Source organism: Penicillium alfredii (genome assembly GCF_028826965.1).
Source record: "Penicillium alfredii strain IBT 34128 chromosome Unknown utg000009l_segment0_segment0, whole genome shotgun sequence".
In the NCBI taxonomy this organism is placed as follows: domain Eukaryota; kingdom Fungi; phylum Ascomycota; class Eurotiomycetes; order Eurotiales; family Aspergillaceae; genus Penicillium; species Penicillium alfredii.
The window spans coordinates 35,633-54,773 of record NW_026622706.1 but is presented as its reverse complement, the minus strand read 5'-3'; the positions used below and the strand labels follow the sequence as shown (position 1 = coordinate 54,773).

General features: G+C 48.1%; 8 protein-coding genes across 8 annotated transcripts; 2 read left to right on the top strand and 6 right to left on the bottom strand.

Moving 5' to 3' along the window:
• Positions 1-1,070: 1,070 nt before the first annotated feature.
• NUU61_005924 (uncharacterized protein) lies at positions 1,071-2,986 on the bottom strand (the record flags this gene model as incomplete). The annotated part of the gene is made up of 11 exons (XM_056656452.1): positions 1,071-1,154; positions 1,217-1,332; positions 1,391-1,418; positions 1,481-1,678; positions 1,727-1,941; positions 2,005-2,148; positions 2,211-2,356; positions 2,412-2,558; positions 2,612-2,684; positions 2,742-2,755; positions 2,820-2,986. The coding sequence occupies 11 exons, from the start codon at positions 2,984-2,986 to the stop codon at positions 1,071-1,073; spliced, it is 1,332 nt and encodes a 443-aa protein (XP_056509252.1).
• An 850-nt stretch (positions 2,987-3,836) lies between these two features.
• Positions 3,837-5,140, bottom strand: NUU61_005923 (uncharacterized protein; the record flags this gene model as incomplete). The annotated part of the gene is made up of 4 exons (XM_056656451.1): positions 3,837-4,190; positions 4,306-4,446; positions 4,503-4,895; positions 4,940-5,140. The coding sequence occupies 4 exons, from the start codon at positions 5,138-5,140 to the stop codon at positions 3,837-3,839; spliced, it is 1,089 nt and encodes a 362-aa protein (XP_056509251.1).
• A 1,599-nt stretch (positions 5,141-6,739) lies between these two features.
• On the top strand, positions 6,740-8,630 carry NUU61_005922 (putative GABA permease; the record flags this gene model as incomplete). Its single annotated transcript, XM_056656450.1, has 6 exons — positions 6,740-6,898; positions 6,959-7,029; positions 7,080-7,193; positions 7,261-7,343; positions 7,394-7,771; positions 7,837-8,630. The coding sequence occupies 6 exons, from the start codon at positions 6,740-6,742 to the stop codon at positions 8,628-8,630; spliced, it is 1,599 nt and encodes a 532-aa protein (XP_056509250.1).
• Positions 8,631-8,940: 310 nt separating this feature from the next.
• Positions 8,941-9,207, bottom strand: NUU61_005921 (uncharacterized protein; the record flags this gene model as incomplete). The annotated part of the gene is made up of 1 exon (XM_056656449.1): positions 8,941-9,207. One exon carries the CDS (start codon positions 9,205-9,207, stop codon positions 8,941-8,943), a length of 267 nt encoding a protein of 88 aa, XP_056509249.1.
• A 1,693-nt stretch (positions 9,208-10,900) lies between these two features.
• NUU61_005920 (uncharacterized protein) lies at positions 10,901-11,203 on the bottom strand (the record flags this gene model as incomplete). Its single annotated transcript, XM_056656448.1, has 2 exons — positions 10,901-11,075; positions 11,193-11,203. 2 exons carry the CDS (start codon positions 11,201-11,203, stop codon positions 10,901-10,903), a joined length of 186 nt encoding a protein of 61 aa, XP_056509248.1.
• A 47-nt stretch (positions 11,204-11,250) lies between these two features.
• NUU61_005919 (uncharacterized protein) lies at positions 11,251-12,413 on the bottom strand (the record flags this gene model as incomplete). The annotated part of the gene is made up of 6 exons (XM_056656447.1): positions 11,251-11,402; positions 11,469-11,605; positions 11,657-11,922; positions 11,975-12,161; positions 12,233-12,308; positions 12,362-12,413. Coding segments are annotated over 6 exons (870 nt in total), but the record flags the coding sequence as incomplete, so codon positions are not given.
• Positions 12,414-14,282: 1,869 nt separating this feature from the next.
• Positions 14,283-15,244, top strand: NUU61_005918 (M50 family metallopeptidase; the record flags this gene model as incomplete). Its single annotated transcript, XM_056656446.1, has 4 exons — positions 14,283-14,465; positions 14,515-14,877; positions 14,936-14,980; positions 15,035-15,244. The coding sequence occupies 4 exons, from the start codon at positions 14,283-14,285 to the stop codon at positions 15,242-15,244; spliced, it is 801 nt and encodes a 266-aa protein (XP_056509246.1).
• Positions 15,245-17,323: 2,079 nt separating this feature from the next.
• On the bottom strand, positions 17,324-18,184 carry NUU61_005917 (alpha/beta fold hydrolase; the record flags this gene model as incomplete). Its single annotated transcript, XM_056656445.1, has 1 exon — positions 17,324-18,184. One exon carries the CDS (start codon positions 18,182-18,184, stop codon positions 17,324-17,326), a length of 861 nt encoding a protein of 286 aa, XP_056509245.1.
• Positions 18,185-19,141: the final 957 nt, after the last annotated feature.

Genomic DNA, 19,141 nt, shown 5'->3' with positions numbered 1-19,141 from the left:
CCGCAAAACAAATCAAAGACACCGAGTTCGTGATCCTGCCACGCTTGCGAAGACTTGATTCTCCAACCATGAAGCTGACGAGATCCATATATACACCAGATGGGCTTTCGACGGCCATCGCCGTCTGCCGGGCGATCGCAGTTCTGGAGCCAGTGCGATGTGGGTCGTCCTCTCAACCCCCGGACTGAGCGTGGTAGCCCCCATTGGCGAGGGAGTGGGCCTAGGACGCCTTTAGCACCAGCCGATCCTTGCGATGGTGGAGCTCTCCCCTTCAAGCGAGCCCGAAAAGAATTACTGTTAGCTAACCAAAGTCTTGGTTACCCCGGATTCTTCTCTTGGTGACATGGGGACATCGCGAGGTCTGCGTTTCCCCAGGAAGCTTAACCTTTCCCCGATCCTTTGCAAAATCTGGGGTTCGCCGGCCTCCACCAAGGTGCAGAGACAACTGCCATGATCTCGCTCAATGGAAGTCTGTTATCACCGCGCAATAGGTTGCTCCACCATGATCCATCGGACCCGGCCGACGAAGATTGTGCCTCGGGCCACGATAAGCGATGTCATGCGTATTTGTCTATTATCGGCTCCACAGGGTGCTCCTGGGGTTGCATTATTCAAGATGTTGGTCTTTGACAATAGATATTAGAAAAGTTGAACACACGAGGAAGCTAGGTTGGCGTTCTTCAAAATCAAGAATCACAGACTCCATTAGCACAAATTGCAAACCAAACAGAACTAAAGGAAGCAGTGTTGTCCCAGAGCCCGAATGTAAACTGCCGACATTCGGAATCGCGACCACTCGGTCTTCATGTGGGGACCGGCATATCGACTGATATAGCCGATCTACAACCAGGCTGGTCTTGGTGGTGTAGGCGTCGTTCTCACAAACGAGTCTTGAGGTTTGGTTGGCCATAATAGGATTCTGGTAGATCTCTATCACAAACAGCAGAAACCGCGGTCGCCGCCCGCGTACTTTAAATCGAACTGAACATGAACAGGCTGAAGACACCACCATTATCAAGCTCTTCCACCAGGCATGATATTCAAGCAGCCACAAAAGCGCGTTGTAGCAACTATTCGCTAGCAGCACAGGAGAAACTTGCACCGCTCGAGCCATCGTGGATGGCTTTTCCAGACACCCACAAGCCCATGCCACACTATGTATAGAATGTGTAAGCTTCTAGTGTGAAGAAGATCATAAATGGCGACGAAAACATACCAAGCACCCCCCAATGCCGACGATGACCAGATTGAGAACGGTCAAAGATGCCTTCCGCCATGAAAGCGTATATCGGCCCCAGTTCAGGAACAGCCAGAAAATACCACTCAAGCCATCTACACTAAAGGTCAGTTTCAACCATAAATTGTGGCACTCCCGAATGTGAATACTGACAAGTAAACCAACTCGCAAATAAAGCAGTCTGCGGGGTGGACTTGAATTAGTACTGTGTTTAGCCGCCCAAAGTTGGATAGATCAACCCACAATCAAACTCAGCAGGTTGTTAAAAACTGGAATAGCCTCTGCAATAATCCAGGCAATCACCCAAAGAACAAAGGTAATCGCAACCCATGAACCGATTGACAGGAGGCTTCTTTTTTGCATGTGGTCCGTTCCCCGGAATAACCGGACGTAGATATACTTGGCGGCCACATGCCCGTTGATCACGCCGGCGATAACAATCTACTCCATGTTAGCTGTGCCAGTTTGGCTTTTTGTAGATCGGCCCACCGTAGGGATTGCAATTCCATAAGCCAGTTTGGCTGTCACCGAACTCGTGGAGCTCAAGGCAGGTGATTTCACATCCTTTCCCCCGTAATAGTAGATGACAACGGCAGCCACCAGGTACATGCTCGTGTCAGTTCCTTGAAGAAGATACAGGGTTTTGGGATAGTCGGTTGGGATTTGCATCTCGGAGATGAAGCCAAAGAATGCAACATGGCCAGCTAAACATCCAATTTGTGTCAGATCACAAATTCTCCTATCATGGGAAATGCTCCAAAGCATACCATATGCAAAGACAATGTTTGTGACGGCTAGAAACCCATTGGCAAGATTCGTTTTGGTTGTTGCATCCACCTGGCCTTTCCCAGGGCGTTGTATTGCGATCGCAATCATTGTAATCAGCACAGCGGCCACAATGCTTGCAAAAGCTATCCACAGAGGCTGTTAGCATTCTTCTAGAATAATTCGGTACGGGGCCAAAGATACGTACAGGCGAAAGAAAACCACGAGACCTTGCGCAGAGTTCGAGGCAGAGCAAAGACAAAGGACACGACCAAGCCAACAACCCCAAAAACAATGGAGCAGGTGCCATGATCGGTGAGTGTGTTCATCATGACGCTGAAGGTTAAGATGTGACTGCCCATGATGAATATTAGGAAGAGTAGTTGGGCAGTGCCCAGGAACTCGCGACCGAAACGCCCCAGCCCAAAGGGCCCCCAGGAGCACCTCCCCGGCATCTGCCATGCTATGGACATGAGGATACTGCAGCTTAAATTGCCCGATGACATATCCAGTGTAAGTGGCTAAACCACCCAGTCCGACGATCAAGATCACAGCTCTAGGGCGATCTCAGCAAGGTATCAGATCGGAGAGCAAATCAAGAGCACTTACGGGGCCATCCCTAGAGTTGCCACTGCAGAGGGGAGTGAGAGAATGCCCAAAGAAATCGTTTCTGCAATCATAACTGTGGAGAGCCACTGTTAGTGACGGGCGCATGCGTGCCTTGGAATCGATATCATACTCATGCCACATTGCCTGGAAATGTTTCATTTGCCAAGTTAGCGACTGCCACCTTCACCATGTTTTGGACCGATCATACCACCAGTGGAGTGTCCTGTATTTGACCTCGGCAAACTGCTCATCTCCAAACGGGTCCTCATACTCGGGCGCATTATCATAATGCTGATATTTTTCATTGTCGTGGCCGAAGTCATCATGTTTATCCGTTCCAGGGCCCTGGATCGAATCCTGGGATGGCTTCATCATCTTGGGAGTAATGCCGAAGGGAGGAAACTGAGTGAAAACGCTACCGACTCTGTCAATCGGGACAGACAATAGCAGATAGGCGACACGAGATGACTTTGGGGACTTTCAGCATGAAGATGAGGCGAGAAAATGGCAAAGCGAGAAGAAATGAGCGGCCGGGGCTTCAGCAGGTTTTAAGGCTATCATCCTTCTAGCTCCCATGCGTACCGTGCTTCGACACCCACGAGACTTCCAGCCTGGCGCGATGTCACATTGCGGGGGACCATCGCTGAAACCATGGGTCTGCGCACTAGCTCGCAGACGAATCAACGATCATGCGATGATGGCTAAGTGGAGAAGCATCGTGAGATCCCTGCCAACAAAGGGGTCCGAGGAACCAAGAGATAAGAAAGAATCCACTTTGGGGATTGTACAAGCGGCATGGCTTGCGCTGACCTGAGCCAAGGGCAAAGGGGCGCCCTACACCTTGGTGGCTTCCGAAGGCTTGTTTCGACGGAAAAGAGGTCAACAGGAAGAGGGGGGTTTGTGGTGATGATTTCATCGCTTGCCAAGTGAAATGGCATTTTCGGCTGCGCAGGGATGGGGCCGGCTATCGACGGGTGTTTCTCCACACTGGGTCCAAGATCCGGGGAACGTGGGTCCTACACTTTTGCTTAAAATACATAAAAGAACATTGCAGGAATCATGATGCTCTGATTAATAGTATTATCATTATTGGATTTCATGAAAAGCGGCCCAGGGTGAATCCGGGTCCACGGGTATTTAGGTACTGCTAGGTAATCCCCAGAAATTATCCGAACTATATAAATGTAGCTGGCACCATCCCATCTGGTGTCCATAGGATAAATATTCATGAAGCATTCCGATCTGGTAGCTCCACTGCTTCGCGGTCCACTGAGATTTGCACACTCTTCAAGATGTTTCCCGACCCGACAGTCGCATGTATGGTATCATCGGGGTTTAGGGTTTCAGAATCGCGTGTTGTTGATAGTCGAAGAATTTTCAGTCTTCGAGAGCGGGAGCTGGCCGGGCTTCTCGTTTTTAAAGAATCGTCAGTATAGGCCAATCCATCTTCATCAACGTACGCGGCGAGAAACGGCTTCATCAGGGGTGCGGTCAGAACGAGCACACTCAGGGCGATGTGCAACTCTGCCATGATCGTCGCAATGCTGCCTTCAAGAGATGGGGTTGTTGAGTTGATTTGCTGTTGAACGTAGTATAAATGGACTGCAGCAACGGGAATAAGACTAGTCATATCCACCCACAGTGTCAGAGAGAACTTCCTCAAGCCATGGAAGAGAGGGGTATCGCACGTACACCACACGGCAGCTCAGGATGACAAGCACAATAGTCTTCTTGTTGAGACTGGTTTGTAGTCGTGAAATCACTCGCACGGGGTAGAGCACGAGCATAACCTCGAGAACAATATCAATGGCCGTGATTGCCTGCCACCGGGGGAACTGCAGTGAGTGTTGGTAGAGTGACTCGAGCAATAGTCTGGCAATTAGGGACTGACCAGTGCCGGACACCTTCTCGAAGTAATATCGCCCCATGGATCCCCGTTACAACGAATCGCCAGCAATATAACCCCCACCGGTGTCCACAGGGTTACCAAAGCAAGAACCGTGAAGGCCATCCATTGCAAGCTCCGCATGGTGATGACGCGGTAAAAGACCAAGGTTGATATTTTTGACAGCGGTAGGATTGTGACATACAGAATATCTGCGCTGTATCCTGCCTGAAATGACAGTAGGTCAATAGAGATCCCTTGATTTACACGGAGAATCAAGTTGCTGACCTTTTTCATAGGGATGAGATCTTGGTCGGCAATCAACGACGTTGTCTTCCCCCAACCAAAATGGATTTGAACGAAAACGGTGGTCATCTGAGCCAATGCGATCACCTGGTTCTATCAGCGACACGCTTTCTGCCAAGCAAGGTCATCAATCATACCACTGTCGCCGTGAAGGTCGGGTCATCCATTTGTCGAGCCTTTCTATTGTATGCAGAATATACGCGGATGCCTAGTGAACCAAGAACTAGAAATAGCGAAAAGGAGGTAATCACGGCGATGAGTCCATTGTGGTTTACATCGTTGTTGACTGTCAGCGGGGGTTTGAAACCGAGTGGCAATGTCGAGGATGGAGCCGCCATGGCCGACTGCGTGCGTTGGTCCAAGAAACATCCAGCTTTCCTCAGGACCTAGTGTGACATATATTCACCTAGGAGGAAACATCTTGGACATGACAAGAGGCCCTGATGAAGACGCAAGCCGTCCCAATTATACGGGCTGCTGACATCCATGCATATCCAGGCCGACTCCGAATGGAACACCGTTCTCCCTTCCAAAAACTTGTCTGTCAGACTGGACCGTAGGTGTACAACAGCACTGGGAACATGCCTGGGCACTTGATAAATTTTCGATCATGAGCATATCTTTTCTCCGACTCCCCCTGCGATCGACATTCGTCGGATTGGAGCTTTAGCAAACTTCGAACAAAATAAGCTAAAGAGCACTTTTGATGTATCAATTTCTCCAATTCTATGTACTGTGTGGATCTTCTGTAGGCAACGGGTAGTGAAATTGGGCCGGAAAAGAAAATGACCAGTTCCTGGGGTGGATGAACTTCCTCTTGATTGTCACATCCATCTGCTGTTTTCTCCTCGCTTGTTCTTTCATGAATATGAAGCGTAGAATAGCATTGGCCGAAGTGGCTGCTTGCCTTCTGGGCTGTCGCGGAGTTGGCAGTGCAAGAAGTCTCGGAGGGTTTGACGTTCCTAGGGTTTCACACCAAACATTGTAGGTCGAGCCCTCTGACACCGAGGATTATGCAGCACAGCAACATGGGGTGGTTTCCCGATGATATTACCAACCACTGATCCTCAAGAAAATTTTAAATACAACTGCTAGGGAATGCCGGGAGCACATCCGACCCTTTACGCTGGACTACCACTTGAGTTGGTGGCTGGGATAGAGATCGCCCTCGCGCCCACACGGAAAGATGCAGGGAATGCAAGGAAGAGACACAAACCCACGGCTCAAATGGTTATTATTTTTAATTGTTCCACTTGAGCAGCGATAGCCCTGAATCGGGGTGTACAGCCTACGGAACCGTTGGCAATTGACGGGCCCAAAGCAGCCAGAAGAATGGTACAAACTCGAATATTGATCTGAAATAAAATGTTGGAATTCATTGCCCTCAAGCAGACCTTGCCATGTGTCTCGAGTGTTAATTAGGCAGACATAATTTGATACGAGGCAAGTCTGTGCATCACGCCAAATGCCGGCTATCCCGCTCATGTTTGTCCTACGAGTGCCACCCCTGTGTATGTTTTCTCCAAGTCCGGCTTATCCAGGATTTGGCTCAGGCCGATGCGAATAGCTTACCATGTGGCTCCATGTGTACTGTTTCCCATAAGCTTGATTCACAAGTGTCTTCGGTTCGTTCGATATATAATACTCCTTGTCAGAGAGAGACAGAAGACCAAGAAATTTACTAAATCACGGAACTCGTCTGCTGTACCACACTCATAGTGTCGCTAATTTACCACCCTAGAGGGAAGCTGCAGCACCGGCGCAAACGGACAATCAGTGTTGATGACTTGGCCAACTTTTGGTCAACAATTCTGCTCTTCATTACACGTCTGGTCCAGGTCTTATGCTTTCGGTTTGCGTGCTTTCAAAGATCCTTTGATTCTGCCAGAGCCCTCGACCTTGAGCGTAATCTTCTATGCCGTTGAGTGTTTCTCTTCATGGCCTCGCTTTCTGGTCCTTCAACAATTCCACGGGACCCCGTCATTGGCTTTGCCATGACGGATATGGAGGGTCCGAGCAAGGATGTGCCTGAGATGGAGGGTACTCCCCAAGATCAAAACGATATGAATCGGATGGGAAAGATTCAAGAATTTAAGGTATCGGTTTATTTATTCGGCCTTCTGTGGCATTTGCGAGCAGGCTAATATTCGTTGAAGCGCAATTTTCGTCCACTTGCAGCTCTGAGTTTTTCTGCTGTTCTTCAAGCCACTTGGGAGTTTATCCTGATGTACGGACTATAAGAAGCCCAGTGACTTTCTCCAACTAACTGTTTTATAGTTCCAACTCTCAAGGGCTGGAAAATGGCGGCCTTGCGGGACTCTTCTGGTCCTACATGTGGACCTTTGTCGGATTTGGCTTGATCATCGTCTCACTCGCTGAAATGGCGTCCATGTAAGTATGGCAACGTTGGCACCTCTCGGTATTATGCATGTCTGATCGTATTTTCTCCAACCCCCAGTGCGCCGACTTCGGGTGGGCAGTATCACTGGGTGTCGGAGCTGGCGTCTCCTCGATACCAGAAATTCCTGAGTTATACAACAGGTGAATGCCTCTTGGTTGGTTTTCAGCTACAGTGCTGATGCTTTGGTAAGGCTGGATGTCGGTTCTTGCGTGGCAATCTGGCGCTGCCTCGGGCTCCTTTCTCACGGGGACAATCATTCAAGGTCTGATCAGTATTCGAGACCCCAGCTACCAGCCACAAAACTGGCAAGGAACGCTATTTGTGTTTGCAATGGTTGCCGTCATCTACTTCTTCAATGTCTACGCTGCCAGTTGGATGCCGCGCATTCAGAACGTTCTTTTAGCTCTACACCTCTTGTGCTGGGTTGTCGTGATTGTCGTCCTCTTTGCCATGGCGCCCCATAACTCGGCGCAGGCTGTCTTCACCGAGTTTCGCAATGGTGGTGGTTGGCCTACTGTCGGGATGAGTTTAATGATCGGCCAAATATCCGCTATCTATGGATCTCTCAGTGCGTCTTTTGAGGCTTTCTTCAACGTCGCGTCTTCTCTGTTTGGGTATTATGACTAATCTTAGGGTTTCCAGGCTCTGATGCCACAGCACATATCTCCGAGGAAGTCAAGGATGCGGGACGATATGTCCCTATTGCCATTGCCTGGGGGTACTTTGGGAACGGAATCATGGCGCTCATTACGATCGTGGAATTTCTTCTTGCGCTCCCGTCTGTTTCTGGGGCCCTCGAAGACAGTTCGGGGTTTCCATTCCTTTATGTCTTTCGTCAAATCCTTTCAACCTCCGGGGTCAATGGCCTTACGGCCATCATCCTGATCCCGGTCATTTTCAGTAACATCCTCTTCAACGCGTCGACCGCCCGTCAAACATATGCCTTTGCGCGGGATCAAGGCTTGCCATTTGCTCGGTGGATCTCTCGAATTGATCCCCGTCGTCAGATCCCGGTACGAGCGATTGCGCTGTCTTGCATTATCAGCGGCTTGCTATCTCTCATCAACATTGGGTCCTATGTCGCGTTCAACGCCATCATTTCGCTCAATGTTGCCGCGCTGATGTATACATACGCAGTCTCCATCAGCTGCATTATTTATCGGAAAGTCTCCTGCCCTGAGACTCTCCCTCCCCGGCGTTGGAGCCTCGGCAGGCCTGGACTTTTGATCAACATTATTGGACTTTTATATGTTTTCTTCGCCCTCTTCTGGTCGTTCTGGCCCCCGTCTCCGTCTCCAGCAGTGCGGGACTTCAATTGGAGTGTGGTGATCTTTGTGAGTGTGTTTGGTCTGAGCCTGGTGATGTATATATCCCAGGGACGGCGGCATTATGTTGGGCCCGTGATTACGATCCAGCGACATGATTGAGCCGGGGCGTTTCTCCCATTCTCTGGGCGGTTATCTGCGTCAGGTGTAATGACACGACACGTTCGACATGAGATATGAAAACAGGATTTTCGAGGCGAGTTTGCTGCATCGGCTTTGGTGTTGGATTTGATTCTTGGCTACCATTGGTTTCTTCTTTCTCTTTACACTCCTCACCCTACCTAGGCATTTCTTGGATAGAGTCGAAATAGTATCTGCATTTCCAGCGCAGACAAGCAATCCCCATATCTTAGGGCTATAGTACAATAAAAAAAATACATAAACATTCCTCCAGAGGATCAGAAAACCCCTTTTATCTGATCCAGCCGCCGCCAAACGAAGTCTGGGCTACTTTGCGCCAAAATCCCCCTTCTCCTGTCGCACCCTCGTCCATTTCCGCTTTCAGGACTGGGTTGATTCCCTTCTGTCGCATCTTTTCTTGTTTCTCAAGGGGGATCTTGTGGACTGGATGGTCGGGGCCGGGCTTTTTGTTTGAATCGCAGGGTTCCTTAGGGGTGATGCCCCATTTCATGCCGGGGTCTGGTAGAGGTTTCGGGTCTTTTGTTTTTGTGAAAGGCATTTCGAGGACAAAGATGTAACCAGCGATATAATAAACACTGAGGCTACATATCAAGTGGACTCAGCCATCTTTAAATATACAACATCTGCATCCCCCGCCCGGCTCCAGGCCGCCGAGAAATCCACAGGGGGCCGTGTTGGGCGGGCCAACAAATCCGGACGGAGACGGGCCATTTGGGGCTCTCCCTCCGAAGTCACCATGTCTTGGCATGAGGCGGAGGAGCTGCGCCTTGGTGCGATGACTTCATTGCCCGGTCGCCGCTACGACGAAATGCTGCCGTTTTATCCAGGCATCTATTCGGAATCGGAACAAGAGAAAGCCCGGAATGGAGGCAGGTGATGTATCATGTGATCTATTCATCTACCTTCTATATAAGGCCTAGCGGGGGGTTCGAGGTTCAAGCATACTCGACGGGAATAAATTCAGGGACCACCACACATTGGAACATTTTGCCAGTTATTCGTTCTTGCGTTTCTTGCGGTCCTTGTTCGGTCTTCCATCTCCGACACGAGCGTTAGAACTGATGTACTGCGGGACAGCAGAGTAAGTCGTGAAGTGATCACCCCCCAGCAAAGAAGCTGTCTTCATTTTCCAGTCATGTGGTCAGTTGATCTCCACGGCTAACTCCCTGCTCCCGCGAGAAAACGGGAGCCGACTGGTTCTTAAGCGACGCGAAGGAAGCTTGGGCACCGAGTCCATAAAAGTCCTCGTAGGGAGATGAGCGATATTTCAGGAACAGTTGAGTGATCGGGTCCGCTGCACGATCGAGGCTTAAATTGAGGCGAAAAGCAACGCGGTCTGGGTGTTTGTCGGGTACCCAAAAGACCAAAGTGAAGGGAGCTGTTCCGTCTCCGCAGCCCGTCAAGCAGCCGCAAATAACAACGGCTTGGTGGTTGATACTCCCATGCCATGGACGATGATCAATCCGAGTCACCTGCTGTGCGGTGCATTTCTTTTGATCGACTGGATTGATCTTGAAATTTCCACTAGAGGCAAGGACTTGGTCATTTCCTGCGCTGGCGCTGAGGAACCCAGGCACCGTTTCCCAGACAGTGCGACCATTCTGAGCGAGTGATTGCGACGTGGTCTTGCTCAACAACAGCACGGCATCCTCTTCCTAAATCCCACGGAATTTGTGCTGCCAGATATGGAATCGAGGAGGCGACCAAGGCCCAAGTCCAAAGCTTTGGGACTAGCATTTTCCCAGGGTGGTTCGGTTTGAGCGTGAGAGTGACTGGAGCCGTAACCCAAGTCCCAGGCAGGCCTTTATATCGTTGGTATTGTTATTCTTGTCGAGTCCTATTTGGATCAATTACCATTCTGCAATGGTATCCAGCCGCCAATCCAGTGGTTTGCTGCAAAGCTTTCTTTGATGAAGATCAACCATGGCATCCCAATCGGTCTGCTTCGACAACATCGGATTGCTGAGACCCACAGTTGAGGCCTTTCTCGGCTCGCCTCGAGCTGCAGTTGCCAGATATCTTGAGACTCGGAGCAAACTATCGTCCAGATGGTATAATCTCAAACAATGAAGTGGGCTAGAATGTCCTTAGTCTTTGGGTTACTGCCCAGGTACTGGGTGATGGAACAGGACGAGGATGCCTGGGGCATGGAGTCGCTAGAGGAATGGACAGTGTGGAGCTGGTCTCCGCGTTATTTTTCACGTCTTAAATGCTAAAATGGCCAAAAGGTTTCATCCGACTCCATCATTGACAGCAGCATTGTAAGACTGAGTTCTGGGAATCTTGACAAGCCGATGAGCCATCGCGCCATCATCCAGCGGCAGCACCGTTTGCGGGAATTTATACCCTCGAAGCTGGGGCAGCACCTTGATCCAAACGTAATAATAGACACCACAGACAGCAATGCTGAGAAAAACTGTCAGCCAGTTCCAGGTGCGCCCCGACAAGGCATATACATATGACACCCTAGCATACTTATATCCCAAGGGCAACGGCACAGTAAGTGGCATACCAAAAACTCACATCGCCGCCATGAGCGCCAGTACTTGGTGGATACCACGGCATAATCACCAACTACAAATTAAGAAAAAATTGAAAACACAATGGTGATGGGCCAGGCTCTATAGTCTGGAGATGGTACGCCAAGACGCGCACGGCGATATCGCGTAATCACTAATCCAACCCCGAGAAGAGTGCCAAAGAATGCCACCGGGTAAATAGCAATATCGACAACTGGTTATATGGTTAGTGATATGGTGTCACTCAACCGGCAAGAGTCCATGAAAGTAAGGGACATACTAAAGTTGAATGCATCCCCAGCAGGGGGAGCGAGGATCATCAAAATTGTGAACGCCCATTTGACGACATAGGGCCCTAGGGGCGTCCCAAATGGTTTTCGTCGAGGTCCAAAATGTAGTAACGGAAGTACGCCTTGCCTGATTCTCTCGGTTAACAATGAACTTGGACTTTAGGGTGAAATTCAATACCTTCCACATTCCCTCAGCATACGGAATTGCCCGATCAGAACGGCAAGGAGATTTCCGAATGCACTCAGACAAATCCAGAAGTTCACTGCTGAGGCGGCACCTCCAGTGCCAAATACCTTCTCGAAAAACAAACCAGCTGCAACTACTTTTGAGTCCAGGATCTCTTGCTTGCTTGCACACGAAAAGTATGCAATATTAGCAAGAACATAAAGGGTTGCCGTAACCAATGACAACGGAGCACTCCATTGTAGTGTTTTTGTCGGGTTCTGATACGAGATCAGCGGAACGACTACAGAGATCGGGAGATTTATCGCTCACCTTGACTTCATTGACGACATTGAATGCATTCTCGTATCCCATATAAGAGGAGACGACCTTTGTGAGAGCATTGGTAACCCCGTACGTGGTGGCCGACGAAGTACCCGCAAAGGCGCTGCGGAAATTTGCCGAGGGATCCTTCACTGAGATGTGATCTTCAAGAACCACCAGGCCAGTTATTCTAATACTGTTAGAAGATGATGGGTCAGTAATCTTTTTAAATCAGAAACCTTGAGGGGTAGGAAACTTCATTCATACAATACCAAAGTCACAAGCTTCACCAGGCCGATAGTATTGGCAAGTCGAAGAGACCACTTTGTACTGAATACCAGCACTATCCCACAAATAAGATTTAGTATCTCACAACGCTGAATTGTCCAGACCAACCAAGATCTGCCACGGTATAAGAAGCCACGTCGATACCTTTCAACTTCCAGTCCCTATAGGAGAAATCTGAAAGCTTAAAGAGTTATTCGACAGGAATAGATTATGTCAACTATTTCAACAGATGATCCCATCACGGGTGGGTTGTTTATACCAACGGCATTCCCACTGCTGAATGAAAAAAGTACGGATTGCATCGCAAAGACTGTTGGTAAAAAGTACTTGGGGCGAGGATATGACTACTCCAAATAGACCACCTCTGGTATGTCAGTTTGGATGTGTTTGCCCTACATCCCCAGTGTATCTTAAGCTGTCATCATCGCTACGGACCCTATGGGCAGGCACGAGCTCAGCTCAACTTTTCAATACTGATGTTCCCATCTCAACCGTGATTCCCAGATTCAACAAGGTGTTGGATTGGTTAGCTGCAGGTAGCAGATGGGCCACTCATTGCGGGACAACCACATCGACATATATACATATATATATTCTTATTCTGTTCACTAAAGCTACAATGGCAGTCAAACTTGCAAGGGTCCCTGCAAGTCTCATTATAAAGTCTAATGGCGTAATCAAATCCCATCTTCTTGCGTATCATCCATCTGGTCCTTATGCCAGGAACCTAGGTACGCTAGTCATGAAACCCACTGACCAGGGTTAACATAAAGAGAAGCAAGGAACAGATATGTTTATTCATTCTTAAACCAAGGTATCCATTTTCCTGCTAGAGACCCAGCAAAAAAAAAAAGAGCCTTGGTGGTGTTTTGGATATGGTAGCTCGCCTGAATATGGCCAACAGATCTCTTCTCGCGATAAGGATTTTATTTTCTTTTAAAGAAATTGAATCAAAGGAGAGAGTGGCTAGAGAAGAACCCAGGGTCCACAAAAAACAGGGATAAATACAGAAGAAAACTGGGGGAGATGGTATCGGGGCTCTCCGTCAGGTCTTGGTGGTCATCCTTGAAAAAGCCCTAGGGCGTAGCAGGCTGACTGTTTAAGCTGATTAAGTAGTCCGTGTTATCGTTGTACGACCAAGATGCCTTGATTACGGCGAAATGCTTCGCAAGGTGGTACTGAAATGGTGTGATGAAGAAATGCGGGGTGGGAGATACAGCATACTGGACGATGTCCCCCTATTCAAGAATTGCCCGTCCACTGCCTGCCTATAAAGTCGCAGGCTGTCGATGACCGGGGGTGTCGACGCCTCCAGAGCAGTGCTTATAAGACCCTTGTCAATGGCGTTTGTCGGGATTCCTCTTGGGACGCCCAGCGGGTTAACGTCTAGGAATTTTTTTTGGAAGATATTAGACCCAATATGTGAAGAGAAACAAGAGAGAAAAAAGGGCCGAGTATTATATTATGGAGTCATCGGGCTCCCGGGCTGCCTCTATTTGAACTCTTTCTACTAAATGATATCTTATTGTATTTTATTCTTTCCCTATACATAAAATCCCAAGCTCAAAGGTTTCGGTTTAATCCTAACAAAATATAACATACATTAGTGCACACCTTGAACGCTGTCGGCGAGAAATCTATCGAAGCTGTGGCGACAATTTGCCCTATAAAAGGATTAGCCGAGGCATTCTCACCCACTATAGAGCAAAATGGCCACATTGAAAGTCACAAATTGATGTTAGAGTATACTAGATGAAGATTCACCAGCTTATTTGGACTCGTAATTGGGACTATTTTTCTGCACAATTATGATCGTCAAGCGTGGGGATATTCAGCCTTACCAACACGATTGTTGTTGCCTGGCGACGAAAATAGCCAAGTGCGGGACTAAGCCACAACAATTTGGCATGCGCGTTCATCCCTACGAGGACGCGTATCCTCCATTTTTTTTTTCTTCCATTTAATCGCACGCTCACCCCGAAAACCTCCGTCCATTCTTGGAGATTCTTGAATCCGTTGCCTTTCCACCATGCCAGCCCTATATGCGGCCCTGACCCAACATGCGACTGAAACAGCCCCGCATCTCTCCCGGCGCAGCCTGAGCGTCAACCACACACAATCCGTGACTCTCGGGGTGATGGCCGCCTATGTTGTTGTCATCGCCTTGCTGTGGAATTTGCCTTATGTTCGTTGGTCGTTATGGCCTTTCAAGGTAAAGTTTCCGACCGCCCTCATATCAGCCGTTGAACTAAACCAAGCAGATGTTGGTGATTGCGTTTCATGAATTCGGCCATGCCATCACTTCTTGTTGCACTGGTGGCAAGGTGAAATCCATCTCCCTCGACCCCCATGAAGGTGGTGTCACCCACATGCAGGGGGGAATCAGCGCCATCACCTTGCCCGCGGGTTACTTGGGGTCGTCTATCATTGGCGCCCTCTTAATCTTTGCCGGATTCGATATTGTTGCCAGCAAAGTCGCCAGTATTATTCTCGGCGTCTGTTTCCTGCTCACGCTCTGGTGGGCGCGGAAGGACTGGCTGACGATTGTGACCATCCTTCTCGCCGTTGCATTGTTGGTTGCGTGTTGGTTCATTGCCCACGGAGAGGCCCTGAGATGGGTTGTGGTAAGCTTTGATGATATATCTTCTGAACTTGAGTACGCTTGCTGATTGGATGCATTAGCTGTTTATTGGGGTAATGTCCGCGCTCTACAGTGTTTGGGATATCGTAAGTCATCCTCGCCCGCTTTTATTGCTTGGTATTCATTGCCCGATTCAATAGTGTGATGACCTTATCCTTCGAAAGGTGAATACTTCAGATGCTAGCGTTTTTGCCCAGAAGTATGGAGGGTCTTCCCAGTGCTGGGGCGTCATTTGGTCCATCATCTCCCTAGGCTTTATGGCCATTGGCATCATCGGTGGAATAGCTGCATTCCCCGAATCATTCAGCCAACAGGAGAACGACTCAAAGCATTTCATTCCAACCCGTTAGCTATATTTCCCTCCAGACTTTTAAATGCCTTATGCCGAATGAATGATGAAAATCTTCCAGATACATTTACGATAGTCACAGGACACGAGAAGTTTGAGCTGTATGACTGATTCTAGAGTAATGATGGTCCTCTTACCGATCTAAATTTTTTACACTCGCATTTCAGTATTCCTGCCGTAGATAAGGAACTGGCCTCTTTCATACATTTATCCTGTCATTCTACCCAAGTAGGATAGTGGGGCTATTGCATCTACTACTGCCATTACCTGCTAAAGGAACCATTGAAGCACCGAGACTTTTGAGCCTACCTAGTCGTGACAAGTAGCGCGCTTTATTATATCTTCTTAGTGCGTTAAGTGTCTTCTACGAACCTGAACACATTTTTCCCATGCCATAAAATACTAGATTCTTGCTAGTCATTGAAATCCCTCAACCGTGGGGGCTCTCAAGATATGGCAAAACAACAGTCTCAAACATAGGGCCCTAGTGTTCAAAGATCCACATACTTTCTCCTGAATCAATCCATACCTTTTCCCAGTGCTTTCCCTCATCATAGGCATTTTCACTATTTGACAGGTGCCAGAGAAACAGGCAACGCCAGTTGCGATGTCGTTTTCAAAGGCCTAGTGCTTCTCGGGGAAGGTTGATGGACTTGAAACTGTTTTATAGGTGTCTGAAGCCTTCAGTCCATGGCATTCTATCACGCCATCCTTTCCCCAGTGGATTGTATCAGCTGCTGTAGCATTAGTGATATACCTCTATAAGTGAAATAAATATGCACAGGGGGGCTATTATTTACCTAGATCGACGGTCTTGGTAAGCTTTTTTCCATTCTCTTTCACGCATTCACAAGTCATCTGCGTGCTGTTCTCTTTAATTTCGCAGCCATTCCCTCTGTCATACGAGCACGAGTCCGAGAATCGACCACTGTCTAGTGTTAGCGGAGTGAGAAGACAAAAAAAGGAAAGGGGGGAGGGGGAGGGGGCAGGTACTGCTTCAGTGGCTTAACAGCGCCATTTTCATTTAGGTAACAGTCATCCAGGTCAAGCCACGAGTGCATATACTCCTCTTTACCAATAGGGCAACTGGCCCCTAACATATAGGAGAAAATTCCACCGGTCCCGTCGTCCTGGCCGCCTTTGAGTTCCTGATTTCCGCAGTCTTTAAAATCTTTTGCGGTGATCAAGGTTGGGGATGCAGCAAGCACAAGCGAAATGACTTTGGAGAAATGCATATTGCAAGAGGGATCGTTCGTAGTATGGAGAATATTAAGAAAGTAAGGGGTTTAGGAAGAAGCAAAATTGAAGAAAGCCCTGGCCTTTTATAATAACAATGCATATCTAGGGTGCCATTAGGGCCACCAGCACTAGAAGGATCGCCAGCAACACTAAGGCCACCGGCCCCCGCAGGCCACCAGCACTAGAGGGGTCGCCAGCAACAGTAAGGCCACCAGCAAAGGTAGGGCCAGAGTGATAGTATACTATTATAGTAACTAGCATACTAGCATAGGAAGATCATTATTCTAAGCACCTTTACTATTTATCATCAGACGGATCTTGCTAATATGTCTGTTGAAGGATTTACTAAACCGCTCGGCATGCCAATTTTTTTTCCCTTCCCCCCCTTTTTTTTCGAAAATAGACGCCCTTCGAAAAGTAAATCTAGCAAGGGCTAGTGTAGATACTATATTTGGTTTGCAGGCGGTATATTTTTGGTAAATGAAGATTATTTATTATATATTCGCAGTCCCTTTAATAGCGTGAACGCGGAGTAGTCGAGTCGATACCGATGAATCTACCTCTAATGGATCCTGTTAAAATATACTATTTCCAATCGCCTATGAGCAATCTATAGAAGGTATTTACCAGATTTATTTCACTATTTTGCTCTCGTTGCGTCACCCCCAATTTATACTTGAAGCTCACTGTGTCTTGCAAGCCTAGATTTAGTAGACCTGTTCTCACTGCTAAAACGATATTGGATTGAGATGGCTTCTTATAGCCACCGTATCATCTTCGACTGCTGAAAACAATTGGTGTCCCGTGAAAACACATTAATTATCATACATCAGGTGGAATCTTATTCTGTTTGATTTGCCTCGAGAAACTCCAGCAGCTTGTACGCTACAGCAGATGGTTGCTCTTCGGGTAGAAAGTGTCCGCAATTGTCAATAGCGCCTCCAGAAACCTTGGTTGCGAAGTTCTGAACCAAGTGAATCATGTTGGAGCCGACGGAGCTGGCGCCACCTAAAGCCAAGACAGGGATGTCAAGCGGTGTTTTCGCAAAATGCAGGTTCTGTTTCGCGCTCGTTTCAAAGGCGCGATAATACTCGAACCCCCGACTCATCGCCCCGGGTCTGGAATAGGCTTGGATGTAGCGTTCGAATTGATCTTTGGGTAAACCATCCGGATGAACCGTCTTCAAGTTGAAAAACCAGGTCAGGAGGTCACGCTCACGACCGCGGGTGAGAATCTCAGGTAACTCAGGAAGCGCGTTAAACGAAAATTGCCAAAGGCGCATGTTGGTCTGGTGAGACAACGGAAACTGGAGCTGCGGCAGGAAACCCGGCACTGAAGCGTCGAGTATACCGAGCGATTTGATTCTCGATTGAAATTGAGCAGCCCAAGGATAAGCGATCCATCCACCCACATCGTGTCCAACTAAATGGTACTTTCTTTCTTTCAAGATATCGTGAATAGCCTCTGCCATGACTTTGCTGACGTTCGCAGTATCATAGCCGTCGAGGGGAGGGGGCGAGTCACCCAAGCCCGGGGGGTCGAGAGCGAAAAATTGATAATGTTTTGAAATGGGCTCGAAGATATCGCTAAAAGCCTCCGCTGTTTGTGGCCAGCCTGGAATGAGAACCAAAGGGGGGCCTTGGCCACCAACTATGGCACGGACTCCGTGGAGGAGACGTATGGCTTGCCATTGCGATGTCATAGTGTTGACCGCTTGGTCGAGTACGCGGATAAAGAACTAGAACTCGAAGGGTGTGCAATTGGAGGGATATTATATTCATGGCCTTGATGGTATCTTGACAGATTTATATGGTTTTGTAATGACTCATAAAGTAAATGTTGAGTCACGGCAAGTTCTAGATGTGTAAAAATCACGGTGGAGCATCTGGGCGAGGGGGCCAAAAAATACTTAGGGGGCGGGAGGAGTCTCACGTAATCGATAAGCGAGCTGGGGGTATTGATAGCACCCCAAAATTTTCGCTATTGACACCCTAAAAAAGATTACATAATTTTGTCTTACGTAATTTTTTGATCTATTTTCTAATCACATGACCCTCTCATCCTAACCACCAAAAAACAGATTACCCTATTTGGCAACAGGGCAACTTCGACATGTATGCCCAATTTTGCCATAATTCGTACACTTTGGGGGGTGCCTTCTTTTTTCTGATTAGTCCGGCCCCCTCGCTCCCGTCTGATATCTGTATAGATTACCGTTTTGGGAGGGCGGCAGCCCAATTCGAGGGTTTAATAGGGTTGCTATGGAATATCAGATAAATTAAACCCTATTCGCTAAAAGGGATGAATATCAGCTAATAGGATTGGTTCTTTTAATACAATTAAAGAAGCTAATCGATGTTTACAGAGCAACCATATTGTACTTGTAGTTACTATATATATTAAGCAGGGTATTCGGGGTAGCTCTACTAATATAAACTCGCTGTATATTAATATATATAAAGACGAGCGGAATACCATATAAGTAGACTCTTCGCCTAGATCTAATATATATCCGGGCTTATAACCTCTTAAGGGGAAACTAGGAAAGGCAGAACTACTAAAAAAAGGGATAAAAGAGAGAGAATCAGTTATCTATAGGAGAGAAGAAGCGAGAAGCGAAGCTATCTACTACCTACGTGCGCTACGGGCGGTTAGGGAG